We start from the raw sequence: 20,763 nt of genomic DNA on the forward strand, positions 1-20,763 counted from the left end.
CTCCGCATCAAATGCAGCTGACCAGGAATCTCTCCTGATGTTGGTACTATGGGCTGACCAGAGCCCAATCCTGATGAACTTTATCCCAAGGTCTTAAAAGAAGTGACTAGTGAGTTGGTGGATGCATCGATTTTGATTTCCCAAAACTCCCCAGATTCAAGGAAGGTCTTATTAGGGGGATTGGATGTGACCATCATTCACCTGTAGTGAATTTAGCTTCTCTATTCAACAACGAAGACAGAAAGCAAGAAACCATAGGCCAGTTAGCTTAACATCTATTGTGGAGAAAACGTTAGAAACTACTTTTATAGACTTTTTAGCAGGTCACTGCTAAATTAAAGGAAAATTAAAGAAATTTCACTTTTGTTTGTCGTTTATATAAATGATTTAGATGAGAATATAGAAGGGTTAGTAAGTTTGCAGATGACACCAAGTTTGGTGGTGAACAGTGAAGAAGGTTACCTAAGATTACAAAAAGGACTTGATCAATTGGGTCAATGGGCTGAAGAGAGGCAGGTGGGTTTTAATCTGGGTAAATGTGAGGTATTCCAATTTGGTAAAACAAACAAGGGCAGGTCATATACAATTAAAAGTAGGGCCTTGGGTTGATTGTCATGTCTATTTTATAGTAAGAAGACAATAAAATATAATGAAAAGCTTTCATTTGTTGCCACGATACGATACCATTTTGAATAATTTAAGAATAAGGAGCGAAAAAGATATAGTTTAAACAGAGTCCATCAGTTTGCCTTCATTGCTTAGACCTTTGAGTATAGGAGTTGGGATGTCACGTTAAGGTTGTACAGGATGTTGGTGAGGGCTGTTCTGGAGTACTGTGTCTAGTCTGGCTGCCCTGTTATAGGAAGGATATTATCAAGCTGCTGAGGGTTCAGAAGAGATTTACCAAGATGTTGGAAGATTTGAGTTATAAGGAGAGGCTGGATAGGCTGGGACTTTTTCTCACTGTAGGAGGTTACATTTATAAAATTATGATGGGTATAGATAAGCTGAATGGCAAGTGTCTTTTCCATAGGGTTGGGGATTTCAAAACTAGGGGGCATATTTTTAAGGTAAAAGGAGGAAGATTCAAAAGAGACATGGGGCAATTTCTTTTCCATGAGAGAGTGGTTAGTGTGTGAATGAACTTCCAGAGGAACTGGTGGGTGTGGATACAGTTACAATACTTAAAAGACATTTGGATAAGTACATGAATACAAAATGTTTGGAGGGGTATGTGCCAAGTGCAGACAGGTGGGCCAGTTTAGTTTGGGAACGTGGTCCATGTGGACTAGTTGGACTGAAGTCTCTGTTTCCATGCTGTCTGACTCTATGACTCTAATTGGCAGAGTCAATATGGTTTTGCGAAAGGGAATTTGTGTTAAATTGATCTGTTAGAGTTCTTTAATGAAGGAATCCTTCAATGTGCTGTAGATAAAGGGGAACCATTGGATGTACTATACTTAAATTTCCAGAAGACTTCTGCCATATCATAGAGTCATAGAGATGTACAGGATGGAAACAGATCCTTCAGTCCAACTCATCCATGCTGACCAGATATTCCAACCTAATCTAGTCCCATTTGCCAGCACTTGGCCCATATCCCTCTAAATCCTTCCTATTCATGTACCCATCCAGAGTTTCGAGGGATATGAGCCAAATGCTGGCAAATGGGACCAGGTTAATTTTGGATCTCTGGTCGGCATTGACTAGTTGGAGCGAAGGGTCTGTTTTCATGCTATGACTCTGAATGTTTCTAATTTAAGTAAATGGGCTCAGATCTAGCAAATGGAGTATTATTGTGTGGGAAATTGGAAATTGTCCACTTTGGCAGGAAGAATTATTAGATTAGATTCCCTACGGTATGGAAACAGGCCCTTCGGCCCAACAAGTCCACACCGACCCTCCGAAGACCATTCCCCTACATTTACCCCTGACTAATGCACCTAACACTACAGGCAATTTAGCATGGCCAATTCATCTAATCTGCACATCTTTGGACTGTGGGAGGAAACCGGAGCACCTGGAGGAAACCCACACAGACATGGGAAGATGTGCAAACTCCACACAGATAGTCGCCCGAGACAGGAATTGAACTCAGGTCCCTGCCGCTGTGAGGCAGCAGTGCTAACCACTGAGCTACCGTGCTGCTCAAATGAAAAAAAAAAGCAGATAGAGTCATAGAGAAGTACAGCACTGAAACAGACCCTTTGGTCCAACTCGTCCATGCTGACCAGAGATCCCAATCCAATCTAGTCCCACTTGCCAGCACCCAGTCCATATCCCTCTAAACTCATATTCATATACCCATTCAGATGTCTTTTAAATGTTGTAATTGTACCAGCCTCCACCACTTCCTCTGGCTGCTCATTCCATACACATACAACTCTCTGTGTGAACAAATTGCCCCTCAGGTCTCTTTTCTATCCCCTCTCACCCTAAACCTATGCCCGTTAGTTGTGGACTCCCCCACCCCAGGGAAGAGACTTTGTCTATTTATCCTATCATGATTTTATAAACCTCTAGAAGGTTACCCCTCAGTAATGAAAGATTGCAGAGGGTTCTCGGTGTCCTGCCCAGAAGGAGTCAGAAAGGACTAATATGCAGATACAGCAAGTAATGCGGAAAGCTAATTGGGAACTGAACACAAAAGCGGGGAGGTTACACTTCAGTTATATAGGGCATTGGTGAGCACTGTATTGGTCTCCTTATTTAAGGAAGGATGCAAGTATGTTGGAGGCAGTTCGAGGGTCCATTAGACTCATACCTGGAATGGGCAGGTTGGACAGGCTGGGCTTATATCCACTAGAAATCCGGAAAGTATAGAGCGACTTGACTGAAACATGTAAGATCCTGAGAGGTCCTGATTGGGTGGATGTGGAGAGGATGGATCTTCTTGTGGGAGAATCTAGAACTGGGAGTAACTGTTTAAAAAGAAAGGGGTCACCCATTTAAAATGGAAAGGAGGCGATTTCTTTTCTTATAGTCGGCCATAAGTCTTTGGAACTCTCTGCCTCAAAAGCAGAGCCTGTGAATGTTTTGAAGGCTGAAGGAGGTAGATTCTTGCTAAGCAATGGGGCAAAAGATTATCAGGAGATGGAGGAATGCAGATTTGAGGTTAGAATCAGATCAGGCAGCATCTTATTGAATGGCACAGCAGGTTTGAGGGGCTGAATGGCCTACTCCTGCTCATACATTCACTCTTACCATATGCCAAAGGCACATGTTGGAAGGACGTTCAGACTGAAACTCAGCCTGTTTGACCATGTTATGAACACTTCTGAAAGGGACTTGGTCCCATAGCCTCTGGATCAGAGGCAAGAACACTGTCTATTGCCTCACAATAGCTTCTGGTCCTTTTGCCAATAACTTAAATCTGTGTCCCTCTGTTTACAAGCCTCCTTAGCAGTGTATTTTCTCCCACTTTCATTTCCTCCATCAAAGACCTTCAGAATTTTGAGCATCTTCATTAATAGCCCTTTATCCATCTCTGACTCAGGGAGAGCAAGTCTGACTTTCAACCTCTCCAATTGGCTGGCATCCCTCATCCTTGGCATCATTCTGTACAAATCCATTCAGCACTCTCTTCCAAGGCTTTCTCATCCCTCGCTATAGTGTGATGCCAAGACCTGAGCACAACATTCCAGTTCAGATGATCCAGTACTTTACAAAGAATCATAGAATCCCTACAGCCATTCGGCCCATCAAATCCACACCAACCCTCCAAAGAGCATCATACCCAGACCCTCCCTATCCCTGTGACCCTACATTTCCCCATTGATCCTAGCCTGCACATCCCTGGACACCATGGGCAACCTAGCATGGCCAATCCACCCTAACCTGCACATCTTTGGACTGTGGGAGGAAATCGGAGTAAACCCACACAGACACGGGGAGAACATGCAAACTCCAACACAGCCAGTAGTCTGAGGTCAGAATCGAATCTGGGTCCCTGGCACTGTGAGGCAGCAGCGCTAACTACTCGGTCCCTATGCATTTCTATGCCATGACTCTATTGTTAACTGGAATCCTGAACATCTTTTCTTAAGCAACCTTTTCTCCTGTTGTGTTGCCTACTAAGAGTTGTGTAGCTCTGCCCCCACCCCTTTCCGTTCTCAAACATGCTATCATCATCCCTTTTAATCAATGCTGCTGCTTCTGATTCTTCAAAGTGCATCACTTCACCCTTCATGTGTGTGGAGTTCATGTATGTAAATTCATGGAGTGTCCATAATAAATAAAATTGCAAGAAATAGGAGCATGAATAGGCCATTCGACCCCTCAGGACTGTTCTGCCACTCATTATGATCATGACTGATCTCACTGTGGTCTTAACTCCACTTTCCTGCACTGCCCTCAGCAACCATCAACTCCTGTGACAATCAAAATCTCATTGAAACGGCTTCCGCTGCTCTCTCGGGGAGAGAGTTTCAAACACTCATGATGCTCTGAGAGAAGAAGTTCCTCCTCATCTCCTCAGAGAGACCCCTGACTTTGAAAGTGTGCTCCTGGTTCTCAGTTCCCTCACAAGAGGAAACTTCTCAACATGCACTTTGTTGGGCGTCCTCAAGAGTCTTATATCTTTCAATTTGATCACCTCTTATTCAAAACTCCAATACGATCACCTCTTATTCAAAACTCCAATACTTATAGGTCTAACCAGCTTGACCTTTCTTTAGAAAGACAAGTCCTTTGTCCTGGGAATCAGGACAGATTGGAGGATCTTCATCAGCTGATATTTTATCCTGAGTTATTTCCATCTTAGTATTTTTTGCCAGTTGGGGTTTGCCATTTCCTTCCACTTCAAGAGGCATATCCCGAGACCATTTCACCTGGATGGGGAATTCAAATCCCACCATTGTTGATTGATGGGAAAAACCCATCAGACCGGCTAATGTCTTTTAGGGAAGGAAACGTCGATTCTCCTGCTCCTTGGATGCTGCCTGACCTGCTGCGCTTTTCCAGCAACACATTTTCAGTAGGGAAGGAAACTGCCATCCTTACCTGGTCTGGCCGACATGTGGCTCCAGACCCACAGCAATGTGGTTGACTCTTAACTGCCCTCTGGGAAATACATGTTGGCCTAGCCAGTGATGACTTCATCCTGTGAATAAATAAAGTAAAATGCTTGAATGACCCTGGTTCGATTCTCCCTCGAGCTAGTCTTTCTTTGGAGTCTATGATTGGACTTGGCTTCCTGTGTATGCCCTGCAGGTAAATGGTTTTGCCATGATTGAGTGTTTTATTTTAGTTCATTGTAACAGCACTGCAAACAGTGATGCTTATAATTGTTCAAACAAACTTAGTTTCCCTGATATAAGCACAAAAAGTGCTGGAGAAAAACAGCAGGTCTAACAGCATCTATGAAAGCAGAAACCGCTAACATTTCCGATTCACTATGACTCTTTCTGAGAATACGAAGGACTCTTCAAAATGCTTCGTGTTCTGAGAAAAAGTCATACCAGACTCGAAACATCAACTCTGTTTTTCTCTCTCTGCAGATGCTGCCAGACCTGCTGAGTTTCTCCAGCATTCGTTTCAGATTTGCGCAGAACTCTGCTTTTATTGGTTTGTCTGATGCTAACTTCCATTTTATTGTTCACACAGTTTATTTTGAAAGTGAAGACTTTGATTGGCAGCTGTGGTAAGCTTCTGATACAACATGCTTGCAAGTATATCCAGTGATGAAAAAGATAGTTTTATTGGAGGACAACCTTCTCACAAGCATGCGCTGTTAATTCGATCGTTAATTTATCCAAAACTCAAAAAAGTCAGTGTGTCTTGCTCTCTAAGCTGCTGCAAGGGCAAAGGTCAGTGTGCGTGGGCATTTGGAAAACTTTGAACCCAACCGTGAGTGACTCAGGGGGTAGTGCTCCTACCTCCGGATCAGATGACAATTGTTGGTGCTGAGCGAATGCAGAGGAGCCACCAATCAGGAGAGAGACATTAAACCACCAGCTGTGGCTGGGCATTAAAGATTCCTTGGTGCCAATTAGAAGGAAAGCAGGGAGCGAGAACCCCATTGGAATACAATTGGAAAGTGCTGCAGGACCCTCAGCACAGTGGCTCAGTGGTCAGCCCTGCTGCCTCACAGCACCAGAGACCTGGGTTATATTCCACTCTCAGGCAACTTCTGTGTAGAGTTTACACATTCTCCCCATGTCTGTGTGGATTTCCTCCTGTAGTACACGCATATGCAGGTTAGGTGGATTGGCCATGCTAAGTTGCCCATGGCGTCCAGGGATCTGTAGGTGAGATGGTTTAGCCATGAGCAGTGTGGGCTGTGGCTCTGGGTGGGCTGCCCTTCGGTGGGTCTGTGTGTACTCAATGGGCTGAATGGCCTGCTTCCACACTGTAGGGATTCTAAGTTGGGCAGGATCTTTCCCAAGCACTTCCTGTTCTTATTTCAGATCTCCAGTAACAACAGCGTTTTGCTTTGAGTTATCTCTGGTGTCCTGTGGCCAATATTGATCCCTCGGCAAACATCACAAAAACAGATTATGTGGTCATTATTACATTGCTGTTTGCAGGAGCTTGCTGTGTGTAAATGAGCTGCTGTGCTTCGTATAACATTACTCTGTTGGCTGAGGAAGCACGTTAGGGCATCCTGGGCTAATGGAAGGTGATATTTAAATACAAGTCTTGCTTTTTGTTCTTTCTGACCTCCTTAAACAATGCAATTTAAGGATTGAGAAAGAAAGACAGAAAGAAGGGAAATTTCACGTCAAAAGAGAGAGAGAGAGAGAGAGATAAAGAGAGGGAAAGAAAGACTGGATGGAGAGACAGTGAAAAAATCCACATAGAAACAGTAAGAAAGTTTTTTAGATGTTTTAAATCTTTAAGATTGGAGTTGGTGGAATGACCCTGTACAGTTTAAATGTTCACTTTCCAGATCAGGAGGGGCTTGTTGTATTTTGCATTTGCAGTTATCACTGTTACAAGGCCTGACTTCCTGCAAGGACTTTAGAGGGCTATTAATATGCAAATCCAACAAAACTTTGGACAGCAGAATGGGATCCTTCATATCCACCGGAGAGAGTAATTACGGCCTTTGTTAATCTCATCTGACAGCCGTATCTATCTAGATTTTACAAGAATGCGAGAAGATCTCATTAAAACTTAAGATTCAAGGGGGCTCGGCAGGATAAATGCTGAGAGGGTGTTGCAGGACTCTAGACATTGGGGGTGTGGGGAGGGGGCATAGTTTCAACATGGGGGATCTCCCTTTTAGGAGGGAGATAAAGAGGATTATTTTTCTTTCAGAGGTCTTTAGTGTTTGGCATTCTCTCACACCAGAGAGCAGCGGATATATATTAAAGTTTGCATTAGACAGGTTTCTGATTGAAGAGGGAGTCAGCAGTTGTAGTCGGAAAGGTGGAGCTGGGACCATAATCAGATTAGCCATACTCTTGCTAGATGGCAGAGCAGGCTTGAGGGGCAGAATAGCCTGGCCCTTGCATTCTTGAGAACACATCTTCAGTTTTGCACTGGACAGTCTACCTGAGCTACTTGAGCTTGGAGTGGTAATTAAACCTGCAAACTCCTGACTCAAGGGGCTATTAGCCCCAGCTGACCCCTCACCAGGGTGGGACGGTGGCTCAGTGATGGGTACTGCTGCCTCACAATGCCAGGGACCCGGGTTCAATTCCAACCTTGGGCGACTGTGCAGAGTTTGCACATTCTCCCTGTCTGCATGGGTTTCCTCTAGGTGCTCCGGATTCCTCCCACAGTCCAAAGATGTGCAGGTTAGGGTGGATTGGCCATGCTAAATTGCTCATAGTGTGCAGGTTTGTTGGATTGACCATGCTAAATTGCCCATAGTGTCCAGGTTATGGTGGATTGACCATGCTAAATTGCTCATAGTGTGCAGGTTAGATGGATTGACCATGCTAAATTACCCATATTGCCCAGGGATGTGCATGTTAGGGTGGACTGGCCATGCTAAATGCTAAACCTCTACAAAGGTTTATCTTAGCCTGCTGGACCAACTTTCCTCATTCCTGAAGAAGGGCTAATGCCCGAAACGTCGATTCTCCTGTTCCCTAGATGCTGCCTGACCTGCTGCGCTTTTCCAGCAACACATTTCCATCTCTGATCTCCAGCATCTGCAGACCTCACTTTCTCCTCAAAGATTTCAACCTACTGCGAATCCTCTTACAAGGATGCCTTCCTTGAAGAAGCTCTCTTTCTCCCTCTACAAAGGTTTATCTTAGCCTGCTGGACCAACTTTCCTCATTCCTGAAGAAGGGCTAATGCCCGAAACGTCGATTCTCCTGTTCCCTAGATGCTGCCTGACCTGCTGCGCTTTTCCAGCAACACATTTCCATCTTTGATCTCCAGCATCTGCAGACCTCACTTTCTCCTCAAAGATTTCAACCTACTGCGAATCCTGTTACAAGGATGCCTTCCTTGAAGAAGCTCTCTTTCTCCCTCTACAAAGGTTTATCTTAGCCTGCTGGACCAACTTTCCTCATTCCTGAAGAAGGCTAATGCCCGAAACGTCGATTCTCCTGTTCCCTAGATGCTGCCTGACCTGCTGCGCTTTTCCAGCAACACATTTCCATCTCTGATCTCCAGCATCTGCAGACCTCACTTTCTCCTCAAAGATTTCAATCTACTGCGAATCCTCTTACAAGGATGCCTTCCTTGAAGAAGCTCTCTTTCTCCCTCTACAAAGGTTTATCTTAGCCTGCTGGACCAACTTTCCTCATTCCTGAAGAAGGCTAATGCCCGAAACGTCGATTCTCCTGTTCCCTAGATGCTGCCTGACCTGCTGCGCTTTTCCAGCAACACATTTCCATCTCTGATCTCCAGCATCTGCAGACCTCACTTTCTCCTCAAAGATTTCAATCTACTGCGAATCCTCTTACAAGGATGCCTTCCTTGAAGAAGCTCTCTTTCTCCCTCTACAAAGGTTTATCTTAGCCTGCTGGACCAACTTTCCTCATTCCTGAAGAAGGGCTAATGCCCGAAACGTCGATTCTCCTGTTCCCTAGATGCTGCCTGACCTGCTGCGCTTTTCCAGCAACACATTTCCATCTCTGGCCATGCTAAATTGCCCATGGTGTCCAGGGATGTGCAGGTTAGGGTGGATTGACCATGCTAAATTGCCCATAGTGTCCAGGGATGTGCAGGTTGTGTGGGTTAGCCATGGGATGTGCAATTACAGGGAGAGGGTTGGATCTGGGTGGTATGCTCTTCGGAGGGTTGGTATGGACTCTATGGATCGAATGGCCTGCTTCCACACTTAGGGATTCTATGATTCAGTCACAACCACAAATGAGAAACACGTCCTGATGACTCATTAGCTCACAGCAACCAGTAGATGAACCACACAATCAAGAAACTGTTGAAGATTGGCAACAATCCCAGCTTTAGATCATTGTTCAGTGTCCAGCCAATTTTCCACACCTTGTAGGTCAACCTCAGCCTCAGTTTGAGATTGCCACAGTGGCCTTGCCCTCAACCCCTCACTTCCTTTTATTTGTAACCTCAAGATCACTGCACACTTCCAACTCACCCCCCGAATCATCTTCTGTTCCCACCATTGGTGGCCGTGACCTCAGTTGTCTGAGCTCTATGTTCTGGAATCCTTTCCCCTAAACCTCTCATCCTCTCTCTCTGTCCTTTAAGACAATCCTTAAAACTTATAACCTTTGGTCACCAGTCCCTTTGTTCTTCTTATGTGACTCAGTGTCAGATGTCATTTGGATAATACTTTTTTGAGACACTTTATTAGGTTAATGGGGAAGTGATGGTGCAGTCATATTTTTGCTAGAGGTCCCAGATTCAAATCCCACAGGGTTAAAAGTTTAATATAATTAAAACAAAATCTGCAGATGAAAAGTGACTGTGAAATCATTGTTATAAGCTATTGTTTGGGGTGACATGGTGGCTCAGTGGTTAGCACTGCTGTCTCACAGTGTAAGGGACTGGGTTAGAGTCCACCCTTGGGCATCTGTCTGTGCGGAGTTTGCACATTCTCCCCGTGTCTGCGTGGGTTTCCTCTGGGTGCTCTGGTTTCCTCCCACAGTCCAAAGATGTGCAGATTAGGGTGGATTGACCATGCTAAATTGCCCATTGTGTCCAAGGCTGTGAGGCGAGGTGGATTAGCCATGGGAAATATGGGGTTACAGGGATAGGGTAGGAGGGTATGGGCGAGCTGCTGTTCTGAGGGTTAGCATGGACTCAATGAGCTGAATGGCTTGCTTCCAAACTGTAGGGTTTCTACAATAGGATTCTCTGAAATGCCCTTCAGAGAAGGAAATCTGGTCTAGGGTATGTGTGACTTGAGACCCACAAGAAGACATGGTAAATCTTAACTGGTAATTAAGATGGGTTGATAAGTGATTGAGACATTGCAACTGTTTTTTTTTAAATAAAGGTGCCTTATTGTTATTTTGCAACTCTCTGAGTCAAATAGTTTATGAATGCCTAAAACTGGGCTTGGACTTAATGGGCCGAATGGACGCCATCTAAGCCATAATGGATACCTGAGCTCATGCACAAAGAGCAGAAGTCTTTGATGATGTGAAACATCAGTATGAGGCCTTAGTCATCATATAAGTCATAATTGCAAATACAAATGATTTTGATAAAAATTCCAATATTTGTTTTGATTCTTAGGCACGGAGACAAGAGATGCAGTTACCCAAGTCTCGGCAACCAGACTTTGTTCTTCATGTGAGTTGAAACTAATTCTCTAGTGTCATCCAAGTGACACAGTGCACTGGCATCACGGGTGATTGGCTAAATAGTCCCTCCAAGTCATCAAACACTTCCCAACTGGGACCGCTTTGGTTAGTCTGAGTGAGCTGTGCCCTGTGGGCCCCATTCTCAGCCTCTGCAGAGTTTGAATAGGGTGACCTCCAGCAGCCAATGGGGTAAAGTTGTCTAAAGTCAGATTGGCAGGATAAAGGGATGGTGTTTAAAAGGATATATACTTGGAAAGGAAAGGTCATATGATATGGGGGAACAGAAGGGGACTGGGAATAATCAGATAGCTTTCAAAGCGCTGGGACCAGCACATGATGGGCCAAGTGACCTCTGCCAGTACCTTACATTGCATTTTTACAAATGGTGGGAGGCACGGTGGCTCAGTGGTTAGCACTGCTGCCTCACAGTGTCAGAGAGCCAGGTTCAATTCCACTTTTGGGTGACTGTCTGTGTGAAGTTAACACATTCTCCCCGTATCTGCATGAGTTTCCTCTGGGTGCTCCGGTTTCCTCCCACAGTCCAAAGATGTGCAGGTTAGATACATTGGCCATGCTAAATTGCCCATATGGTCCAGGATGTGTAGGTTAGGTGGATTGACCATGGGAAATGCAGGGTTATGGAGATAAGATTGGGTGATGAGTCTGGGTGGGATGCTCTTCAGAAGTCAGCGTGGACTCGATGGGCCGAATGGCCAGCTTCCACGCTGTAGGGAATTCTATGATTCACAATGAGGACAAGGAGGAGGTAACCATTTGCATACAGTGTTAAAGACAGCAGATTCTGGCCTCTTAAGTGGAGATGTTGAAGCTCCTCCATGGCCTTCCAGTGTAGGGCTTGGGACCACAGAAGGCCCTCCAATGGAGTAAACCCACTGACGTGCTTCAGAAAGGTTTGAGGGGACTGGACACTGCGTCTAGTCAAAAAAGCAAGCAAGCAAGCAGGGGTGGGGATGATCTCAGTCAAAGGGGCTTTAAACTGATGTTCCCGACAAGCTGCAGGGCTGGGCAGTGCTCTGGAATGAGTACCTTCAAGATGAGCACTTCTCCGACTGGACACCTTTCTTAAAGGTACCACGCAGTGCAGCAAACAGGCCACGGAAAACAAAGACAAGGTAAAGGGAAGATGGCTGAAGGCATGGCTGACAATGACGGAGTGTAGGGACGGAGAAAATAGGGGTCCTGTAGGAATAAAGAATTCAAGGAAAGGTGCAGAACAGAGTGCTGGAGGAGGTTAGGGCTCTAATCTGGTAACCACCAAGATGGCTGCCTTATAGACCTCTTTGCAGCTCCACACTCATATTACAATCCTTCACCCTTTTCCCCACAGTTTCCTATCTAACATCCTGGGAACAATTTAGTCCAAGCTATTATAGAGTCATCGAACTGTACAGCACAGACTTGTCCATGCCAATCAGGAATCTTAAATTAATCTAGTTCCATTTGCCAGCACCTGGCCCATATCCCTCCAAACCCTTCCTATTCATATACTCAACCAGATGCCTTTTACATGTTGCAATTGTACCAGCCTCCACCACTTCCTCTGGCAGCTCATTCCATACACGCACCACCCTCTGTGTGAAAAAGTTGCCCATTAGATCCTTTTGAAATCCTTCCCTCTCACCTTAAACTTATGTCCTCTAGTTTTGGACCCCCCACCCCACCAGGAAAAAGACCTTGGCTATTCACCCTATCCATGCCTATTAACCCACTCACCTTATCCATCCACCCTATTAAGCTCACGCTGCAATCCCTATAGCCTATCAAACACCTCTCCTGACCCTGTCCTCTCGACCTTTGGAACTCTGCTCAAACCTGTCCTTCCGCCTCTTCCCTCAGGATTGCGTGGCTGCGCTGAACTCCACTGCAAGGTTCTTGACTGGTGTGACTCTGCTCTGCTACTCATTCGCCTCAAGATTTAAGGTAACCTTTTCCCACCCCGTCCTGCAAGTGGTTCATGAAGGTAGCTCGCTATCACTTTCTCCAGGGCAATTAGAGACAGGACGATAAATGCTGGCCCACCCAGCAACGTCCATGTCCCATTAACAAATACCATACAAAAAGTGTCCGATTTCCCATCAATGCAAGGCTGCTTCCTCACTTTCTGGGGTCTCACAGTAATGTCCAATTGCCTGTGGATTGTGTCGGGATTCATTGGAACAGTGCACGCAAATCAAACTCCATCATTCCTGCAGGTATTACAAATTTGATCAAGCCACTGATGTGACCAATTTTACCAACTTCACGTTAAAAGAATACAGGTTTCTTTTTTCTATTAACAAGATAAACAACCTTTTTTTTAACCAATGGCACAATAAAAGACAAAAATGACGAAAAACTATGGAGGATGGAGATCTGAAACAAAGAGTATCCCCAGGAAAAAAAATGGACAAGTTGAAACACTAACCGATAAATGAATCTCTACCCCTTTCTTAAAAATCCCTTACATATACAGTCACACAAAACAAGATGTGCAAGCATTGTAGCTGGGCAAGATTTTGTTAAAACGTCAGATGGACAGTCCTGGCACCAGTCTGGATCACAGATGGTGATGAGTTGTTGTCAAGATTAGAGAGGTGCTGGAAAAGCACAGCAGGTCAGGCGGCATCCGAGGAGCAGGAACATTGACGTTTCGGGCAAAAGCCCTTCATCAGGAAATCAACAAAGGCCTTAACTTCATCCTCCTCCGTCTATGCATCAACCATTTCAATACGCGTTGTGATGTCAAACACTTCTTTTGCCGCCTCCGAGCTTACATTTTTCATCAAGACTCCCGCCCACCTTCTCGAGGACCCCTTCACCCACCTCCAACACGCTGCATCCACCTGGACACCCCGCGCCAGCCTATTACCCGCTCTCAACCTCTTTATTTCCAACTGCCACCGAGACATTAACCATCTCAACCTGTCTACCCCCCTCCCCCAACTCCAACCACTCACCCTCACAATGCGCAGCCCTCCACTCCAACCCCAACCTCACCATCAAACCAGGATGGGGGGGGGGGGGGGGGGTGCAGTGGTAGTTTGGCGCACTGACCTCTACACCACTGAAGCCAGATGCCAACTCGAAGACACCTCCTCCTACCACCCCCTCGACCACGACCTCAACCCCCCAACACCAAACCATCATCTCCCAGACCATACACAACCTCAACCTCATCACCTCAGGGGATCTCCCACCCACAGCTTCCAACCTCATAATTCGGGAATCCCGCACCACCCGGTTTATAAACCTCAGGTGCTGCCTGACCTGCTGTGCTTTTCCAGCACTACACTCTCGACTCTAATCTCCAGCATCTGCAGTACCCACTTCTGCCCATCAATGAGTTGTTTTCTAGTGATTATCCATTGACTCCTTCCAATTCTTTGCTAATGATGTGAGGTGGTGAATGCACTGCTTTTCAGTCTTTCATTCACTGGGTTTGGATCTGCCCTTCCAGTACCTCTGAGGGGGCTCTTTTCCCTTTTTCTTCCAGGTGGGGCTTTGCAGAGAGAGGAGCAGGAAAATCGATGTTTTGGGCCTAAGCCCTTCATCAGGATTCCTGATGAAGGGCTTATGCCTGAAACATCGATCTTCCTGCTCCTCGGATGCTGCCTGACCGGCTGTGCTTTCCCAGCACCATACTCTCAAAATTGCAAATACAACTTATTTCTGTAACCTGCTTCTAAAACTGCAAACATATTACACAGTTTCCTTGGTTTAAAGCAGTATCTTCCCATTTTTAATCTACCATCCACCATGGACGGTTTGGACCAAAGGGACCAAGAGTGTGGAAATAGACAAGTCCCCTGGGCCGGATGGGATCTATCCTAGGATCCACTGGGAAGCAAGGGAAGAGATTGCTGAGCCTTTGGCATTGATCTTCAAATCATCATTGTCTACAGGAATAGTGCCTGAGGACTGGAGGATACCAAATGTGGCTCCCTTGTTCAAAAAGGATCGTAGAGGCAATCCTGGTAATTACAGACCAGTGAGTCTCACTTCAGTTGTTGGCAAAGTGTTGGAAAAGGTTATAAGAGATAGGATTTATAACCATCTAGAAAAGAATAATCTGATCAGGGACAGTCAGCACGGTTTTGTGAAGGGTAGGTTGTGCCTAAGGAATCTTATTGAGTTTTTTGACAAAGTGACCAAACAGATATATGAGAGTAAACCGGTTGATGTGGTGTATATGAATTTCAGCAAGGCGTTCGATAAGGTTCCCCACAGTAGGCTATTATACAAAATGTAGAGGAATGAGATTGTGGGAGACATAGCAGTTTGGATCAGTAATTGGCTTGCTGAAAGAAAACAGAGGGTTGTAGTTGATGGAACATGTTCATCTTGGTGTCCAGTTACTAGCGGCGTACCGCAAGGGTCGGTGTTGGGTCCACTGCTGTTCGTCATTTTTATAAATGACCTGGATGAGGGCTTAGAAGGGTGGGTTAGTAAATTTGCGGACAACACTAAGGTCGGTGGAGTTGTGGATAGTGACAAAGGATGTAGTAGGTTGCAGAGAGACATAGATAGGATGCAGAGCTGGGCTGAGAGATGGCAAATGGAGTTTAATGTGGACAAGTGTGAGGTGATACACTTTGGCTGGAGTAATCGGAACGCAAAGAACTGGGCTAATGATAAGATTCTTGGGAGTGCAGATGAGCAGAGAGATCTCGGTGTCCATGTACACAGATCCCTGGAAGTTGCCACCCAGATTGACAGGGTTGTTAAGAAGGCATACAGTGTTTTGGCCTTTATTAATAGAGGGATTGAGTTCCGGAACAAGGAGGTTATGCTGCAGCTGTTCAAAGCTCAGGTACGGTCACACTTGGAGTATTGTGTACAGTTTTGGTCACCGCAGTATAAGAAGGATGTGGAAACTTTGGAAAGGGTGCAGAGGAGATTTACTAGGATTTTGCCTGGTATGGAAGGAATGTCTTAGGAGGATAGGCTGAGGGCCTTGAGGCTGTTCTCGTTGGAGAGAAGAAGGTTGAGAGGTGACTTAATAGAGACATACAAGATAATCAGGGAGAGCCTTTATCCAAGTATGGGGATGGCAAACACAAGGGGACACAACTTTAAAGTGAGGGGAGATAGGTAGAAGACAGATGTCAGAGGTAGTTTCTTTACTCAGAGAATAGTAAGGGTATAGAGTGCTTTGCCTGCAACGGTAGTAGATTCGCCAAGTTTAAGTGCATTTAAGTCATCATTGGACAGGCAAATGGACGTCCATGGAATAGTGGGATGGGCTTCAGATTAGTATGACAGGGCGGCGCAACATCGAGGGCCGAAGGGCCTGTATTGCGCTGTAATGTTCTATGTTCTATGTCTGTTTCCATGCTGTACATCTCTATGACTCTATGACAATAGATACTGGCACAAAGGGCTCACAATCACCTTTATATTTCACCCCCACCTCCTCTAAGCCATTCTCCATCCTGACTTGTAGAAGTATCACCATTCCTTCAGTGTCACTGGGTCAAAATCCTAGAACCCCCTCCCTAACGGCACTGTGTGGGTGTCCCCTTTTTTAAATTTATTCATTTGTGGGGTGTGGGTGTCGCTGACTGGGCCAGCATTTATTGCACGTCCCTATTTGCCCCTTGAGAAGATGGTTGGTGAGCTGCCTTCTTGAATCACTGCAGTCCACCTGCTGTAGGTTGACCCACAACGTCATTAGTAAGTGAATTCCAGGATTTTGATCCAGTGACAGTGAAGGAGCTGTGATTTTTTTTTTCCAAGTCAGGATGGTGAATGACTTTGAGGGGAACTTGAAGGTGGTGGTGTTCCCATGTAGCTACTGCCCTTGTCCTTCAAGATGGAAATGGTAATGGGTTTGGAAGGTGCTATCTGAGGATCTTTGGTGAATTTCTGCCGTACATCTTGTAGATGGTACATACTGCTGCTACTGAGCGTCGGTGCATCACCAGCGTGCACGTGGCATGTCATTTTCCAATACAACCCTGGAATGGCCCATCACTCATCCAGTAAGGAGCTTGAAGTCAACCTAATGTCATTGGAAAAGTGGTTTGGTAGGCCACCTTGAATCCTGTCAGCCTGGCAGTCTCTGTGGCTCCGCAAGGCAAGCTAAGGTCTCAGATTCCCATTCCATCACCTTACTGGTGAGCTTGGCAAAGCCAGCCCAGCCTTTGGCACTCCTTGTCCCCAGAGGCAAAACACAGCACCACCGTTTGAGGACGTAGCGCCAATCAAGCAGCCTGCTTTGAGCAGCACGATGGCTCAGTGGTTAGCACTGCTGCCTCACAGCGTCAGGGACCTGGGTTCAATTCCAGCCTAGGGAGACTGTGTGGAATGTGCGTATTCTCCCAGTGTCTGCGTGGGTTTCCTCCGGGTGCTCTGGTTTCCTCCCACAATCCAAAGATATGCAGTGAATTGGCCATGCTAAATTGCCCATAGTGTTCAGGAATGTGTAGGTTAGGTCAATTAGACAGAGGTTAATGTAGAGTAATGGGGAATGGGTTTGGATGGGATCCTCTTTGGAGGGTTGGTGTGGACTTGGCCTGAAGGGCCTGTTTCCACACTTTAGGGGTTCTATTCTTCTATCCTCTTTGTCCTGGATGGTGTCAAGCTTCTTGAGCTGCACCCATCCAGACAGGTCGGGAGTATCCCATCACAATCCTAACTTGTGCCCTGTAGATGGTGGAGTCAGGAGGTGAGTTACTTGCTGCAGGATTCCCAGCCTCAGACCTGCTCTTGTAGCCACTGTGTTTCTGTGGTGAGCCTAGTTGAGTTTCTGGTCAATGATAACCTCCAGGATATTGACAGTGTCGGATTCAGTGATGGTAACACCATTGATGGTAACACCATTGATGGTCATTGCCTGACATTTGTGTGGTACAAACTTCCATCACACGCCCTCCACCACACAGAGCTCACTTCCACCTTCTCAGCTGGTAAATTAGGACCAGGCAACAAAATGTTGGCCTAACCATCCATAATCCCAAATACATTTAAAAATAAATTTAGATTTTCAGCGATAACTTTAACACTATCTTTGCTTAATTCTCAGGTGCCAATGTGAAAACAGCAGTCCCATGGTCAGATGTATTCTGCTCCAATGTAGATAAGCTCAAACAGAAGAACGTGCCCTCTATAAATTAGTAATGCAAGGTTCAGCAGATGAACCCCGCCCTGCCAATCCACATTTAGGCAGTTGCTTTCTGAAGCACCAACAGGCAAATTCTAACGAGTTCAGGAGTCACAGCGGAGAGGCCGGCCCCCTCCAGCTCTCCGAGGAGAGACACCAAATGCCCGCTCTCGAGTTGGATCAAGGCCTTGGATTGGCTGCGACCCCGTGCACGGACAGACCTCGAGACAGCGCCGACTCCAGAGTGGCCAAACTCAGGACTCCCCGGATTGCTAAGTCCTGCCCCGGTTCGGGATTGGTCTGCAACTCTGAGGGCTGCCAGAACCCGGCCGTGCTTCCGTGCACGAGAACTCCTGAACCCTGCCTTCGACACAGAGAATCAGGGGTTCACCATCACCACCACCACCATCACCATCGCGCGCGTAGTGTGTCATTTTCCGATGCGACCCTGGAGTGGCCCATCACTCATCCGGTGAGGAGCCTGAAGTCAACCCAATGTCAGTGGAAAAGTGGTTCGGTAGGCCACCCTGAATTCTGTCAGCCTGGCAGCCCCTGTGGCTCAGCGAGGCAGGCTAAGATCTCAGATTCCCATTCCATCTCCTTACCGGTGAGCTTGGCAAAGCCAGCCCAGCCTCTCGGCAACCCTGGTCCCCAGAGGCAAAACAAAGCACCGCAGTGTCGCTTTAGCTCCGATCCTGTCCGATGTTCTAATGCCTCACACTCTCATTCTAGCTCTTGCCCAGTAATGCGTGCGGTCACATCTCATTCTTACTACCCTATTCCTAGCCCGGTACGACACACAGACACCTCCCAGTCTAGCCCTGCTCCAATGAAGCACACTGAAACGCCTCCAGTCCCCTTTAGCTCCACTGCGGTTAGACACACTGAGCCAACTCACTCTCGTTTGACCCCACATACCGTCCGATGTTCCAACACGTCGCACTCTCACTCCAGCCCTGGCCCGTTGAGGCATGAGCAAACACCTCAGCCTCATCTCATTCCTCCTTCGGTCCAGTGTACTAACAAATCCCACTGTCACTCTAAATCTGGTAGCCCGAAGCACACGGAGCTGTGTCGGTCCCATCTGAGCCCCGATTCTGTCCGATGTGCAAACACATCCCATTCACACTCCATGCCCACCCTGATAAAGCACTCAGAAACTCCTCCCATCCCCTCCAGCTCTTGCCTGAAACGGCAAAGCGAGCCCCCCTGGTGCCAATTTCCCCGGGATCCTTCACGGTGCGTGAATGCCTCGCGTCTTCACTCTGGCTTCTGTCCGACAAAGCATGTCGAACCGCCTCGGTCTACCTCGATCTCAGGTCCAGTGAGGCACACTGCCATCTCTCACTCTCAACCCATCTCAGCCTCGGCAAGGTGTGCAAACACATCGCACTCTCACTCAGCACCGGCTCCGACAAAGAAAATGCCAGTGCACCAATCTAACTTCAGTCAGGACGAGTCCAAGCAAGCACAAAGACCTCAGACTGCCTTCAGCCTGATCCCAATAGGAGCTACCAGAAGTGGTGACGGTCAGGTACGCTAACAGAATCCGTCGCCTGGTGCTGACCTCTTTGGTAAGCCTGACTTCAAATCTCGCAAAGATGACAAACTGGTCCAGTCTCACACTTGTTGTATTATCTGACCTGCAACCTGAACTCAACTTGTCGCGCCATTGTCTCAATCCACTTTTATTAGTGACCTTCTAAATCCAGGCTGTGGTCAACCTGAGATTCGGAGGTCAGAGAGAACAGACAAGTAGAGAGGTGACCCTGCTGATCTTCAATTGCTTCACTGGCTTTGCAAACCATTTCTCAACACCGGAGTTTTCATTACCTTCTCAGTCTATTGCCTGTCAAAAGAAAATTGGACATGCTCTACCTCTTTAAAACCCCATGGGGCACACTTGATCGGTTATTTTACCATATCTCAAAATGTAGTCACACTAATAAAGGCAGAGTGGAAAACGTTACCTTTCTTGTCTTCACATTGTTATGGACCAGACCAAACTTCCTCAAACTATTCAGCAGTTAGTCTAGATCCTTACTTTTTTTTATTTTAAAGGTGAATGTAAGGTGTTGCACTCCAGATGCAAAAGAGAACACTTTATTCATCCACTGTAGTTAACAGAAAAAATAAGGAATTAGAACTCTCTGGGAAAACTTAACAGAATAATAGATATAGTAACTATTATTAATTAACTGTTCCAATTTAACAACACCCCATAAACATACCCTTGGCAAAAGGCAAATTTAGTAAAACAAAAGATTGCCTCCATGCAGTTCTCCAATCCAGGGGGAAAGAACATCAAAAGACAATTCTGAGAGAAAGACAGAATTCCAGCTTTCACTTCTTCAAGACCCCAACAGTAACTGCTGAAAGCTAAACCTAACACCCCTGGTTCTGTGGGAGCTTGTCAACACCCATTCAGGCTGCTTCTATTGTTCCAACTTTTAAAAAACACCCAAGGCCTCACAAGCTGTTTACTGGCTTTGCAACTAAATAGCTCAGCACCTCTATCTTAAAACCTCTCTAAAATAAAACAGGACAAAACAATCTATTAAAGCCACAGTATTGTCGCTATATCAACTATAACTTACCACATGTGACATAATATGAAGTAATTAAATTAGAAAAATGCTGAAGAAACTCAGCAGGCCTGGCAGTTTCTGTGCAGAGAGAAACAAAGTTAATGTTCTCCAGAAGAGCCATATTGAAATGACCACAGTTTATTCCCTCTCTAACAGACCCCAGCTCTCACAATTCCCTTAATCCACTTTTACAGTATTCACCAAGGGGCCACATTGTGGGAAAGTTTGGGAAGCACTGGTGAAAGGTCATAATTTAATCCTGTGAATTACTCTTCAGATAATGAATTGCAAAATACTGATTAAACAATAACTGCAGTCCAGCTGAATCATAATTTTAAAATACTCTACCTTTCCTCCCTGCTTCAAGATGACTGTTGGTATT

At 46.0% G+C, this 20,763-nt stretch overlaps 1 protein-coding gene across 2 annotated transcripts; it reads left to right on the top strand.

Moving 5' to 3' along the window:
• Positions 1–10,653: 10,653 nt before the first annotated feature.
• LOC122544434 (uncharacterized) lies at positions 10,654–19,756 on the top strand. 2 transcript variants are annotated; one of them, XM_043683683.2, is made up of 2 exons: positions 10,654–10,680; positions 17,716–19,756. In XM_043683683.2, exon 2 carries the CDS (start codon positions 17,810–17,812, stop codon positions 19,334–19,336), a length of 1,527 nt encoding a protein of 508 aa, XP_043539618.2. In that variant the 5' UTR covers positions 10,654–10,680; positions 17,716–17,809; the 3' UTR covers positions 19,337–19,756. The 2 variants fall into 2 exon arrangements, with proteins under 2 accessions (XP_043539618.2, XP_043539617.2); XM_043683682.2 differs by lacking the exon at positions 10,654–10,680 and adding an exon at positions 12,549–12,632.
• Positions 19,757–20,763: the final 1,007 nt, after the last annotated feature.

Source organism: Chiloscyllium plagiosum, unplaced genomic scaffold (assembly GCF_037043375.1).
Source record: "Chiloscyllium plagiosum isolate Xiang-an unplaced genomic scaffold, Cpla_swu_hap1 HiC_scaffold_44, whole genome shotgun sequence".
Classification (NCBI taxonomy): domain Eukaryota; kingdom Metazoa; phylum Chordata; class Chondrichthyes; order Orectolobiformes; family Hemiscylliidae; genus Chiloscyllium; species Chiloscyllium plagiosum.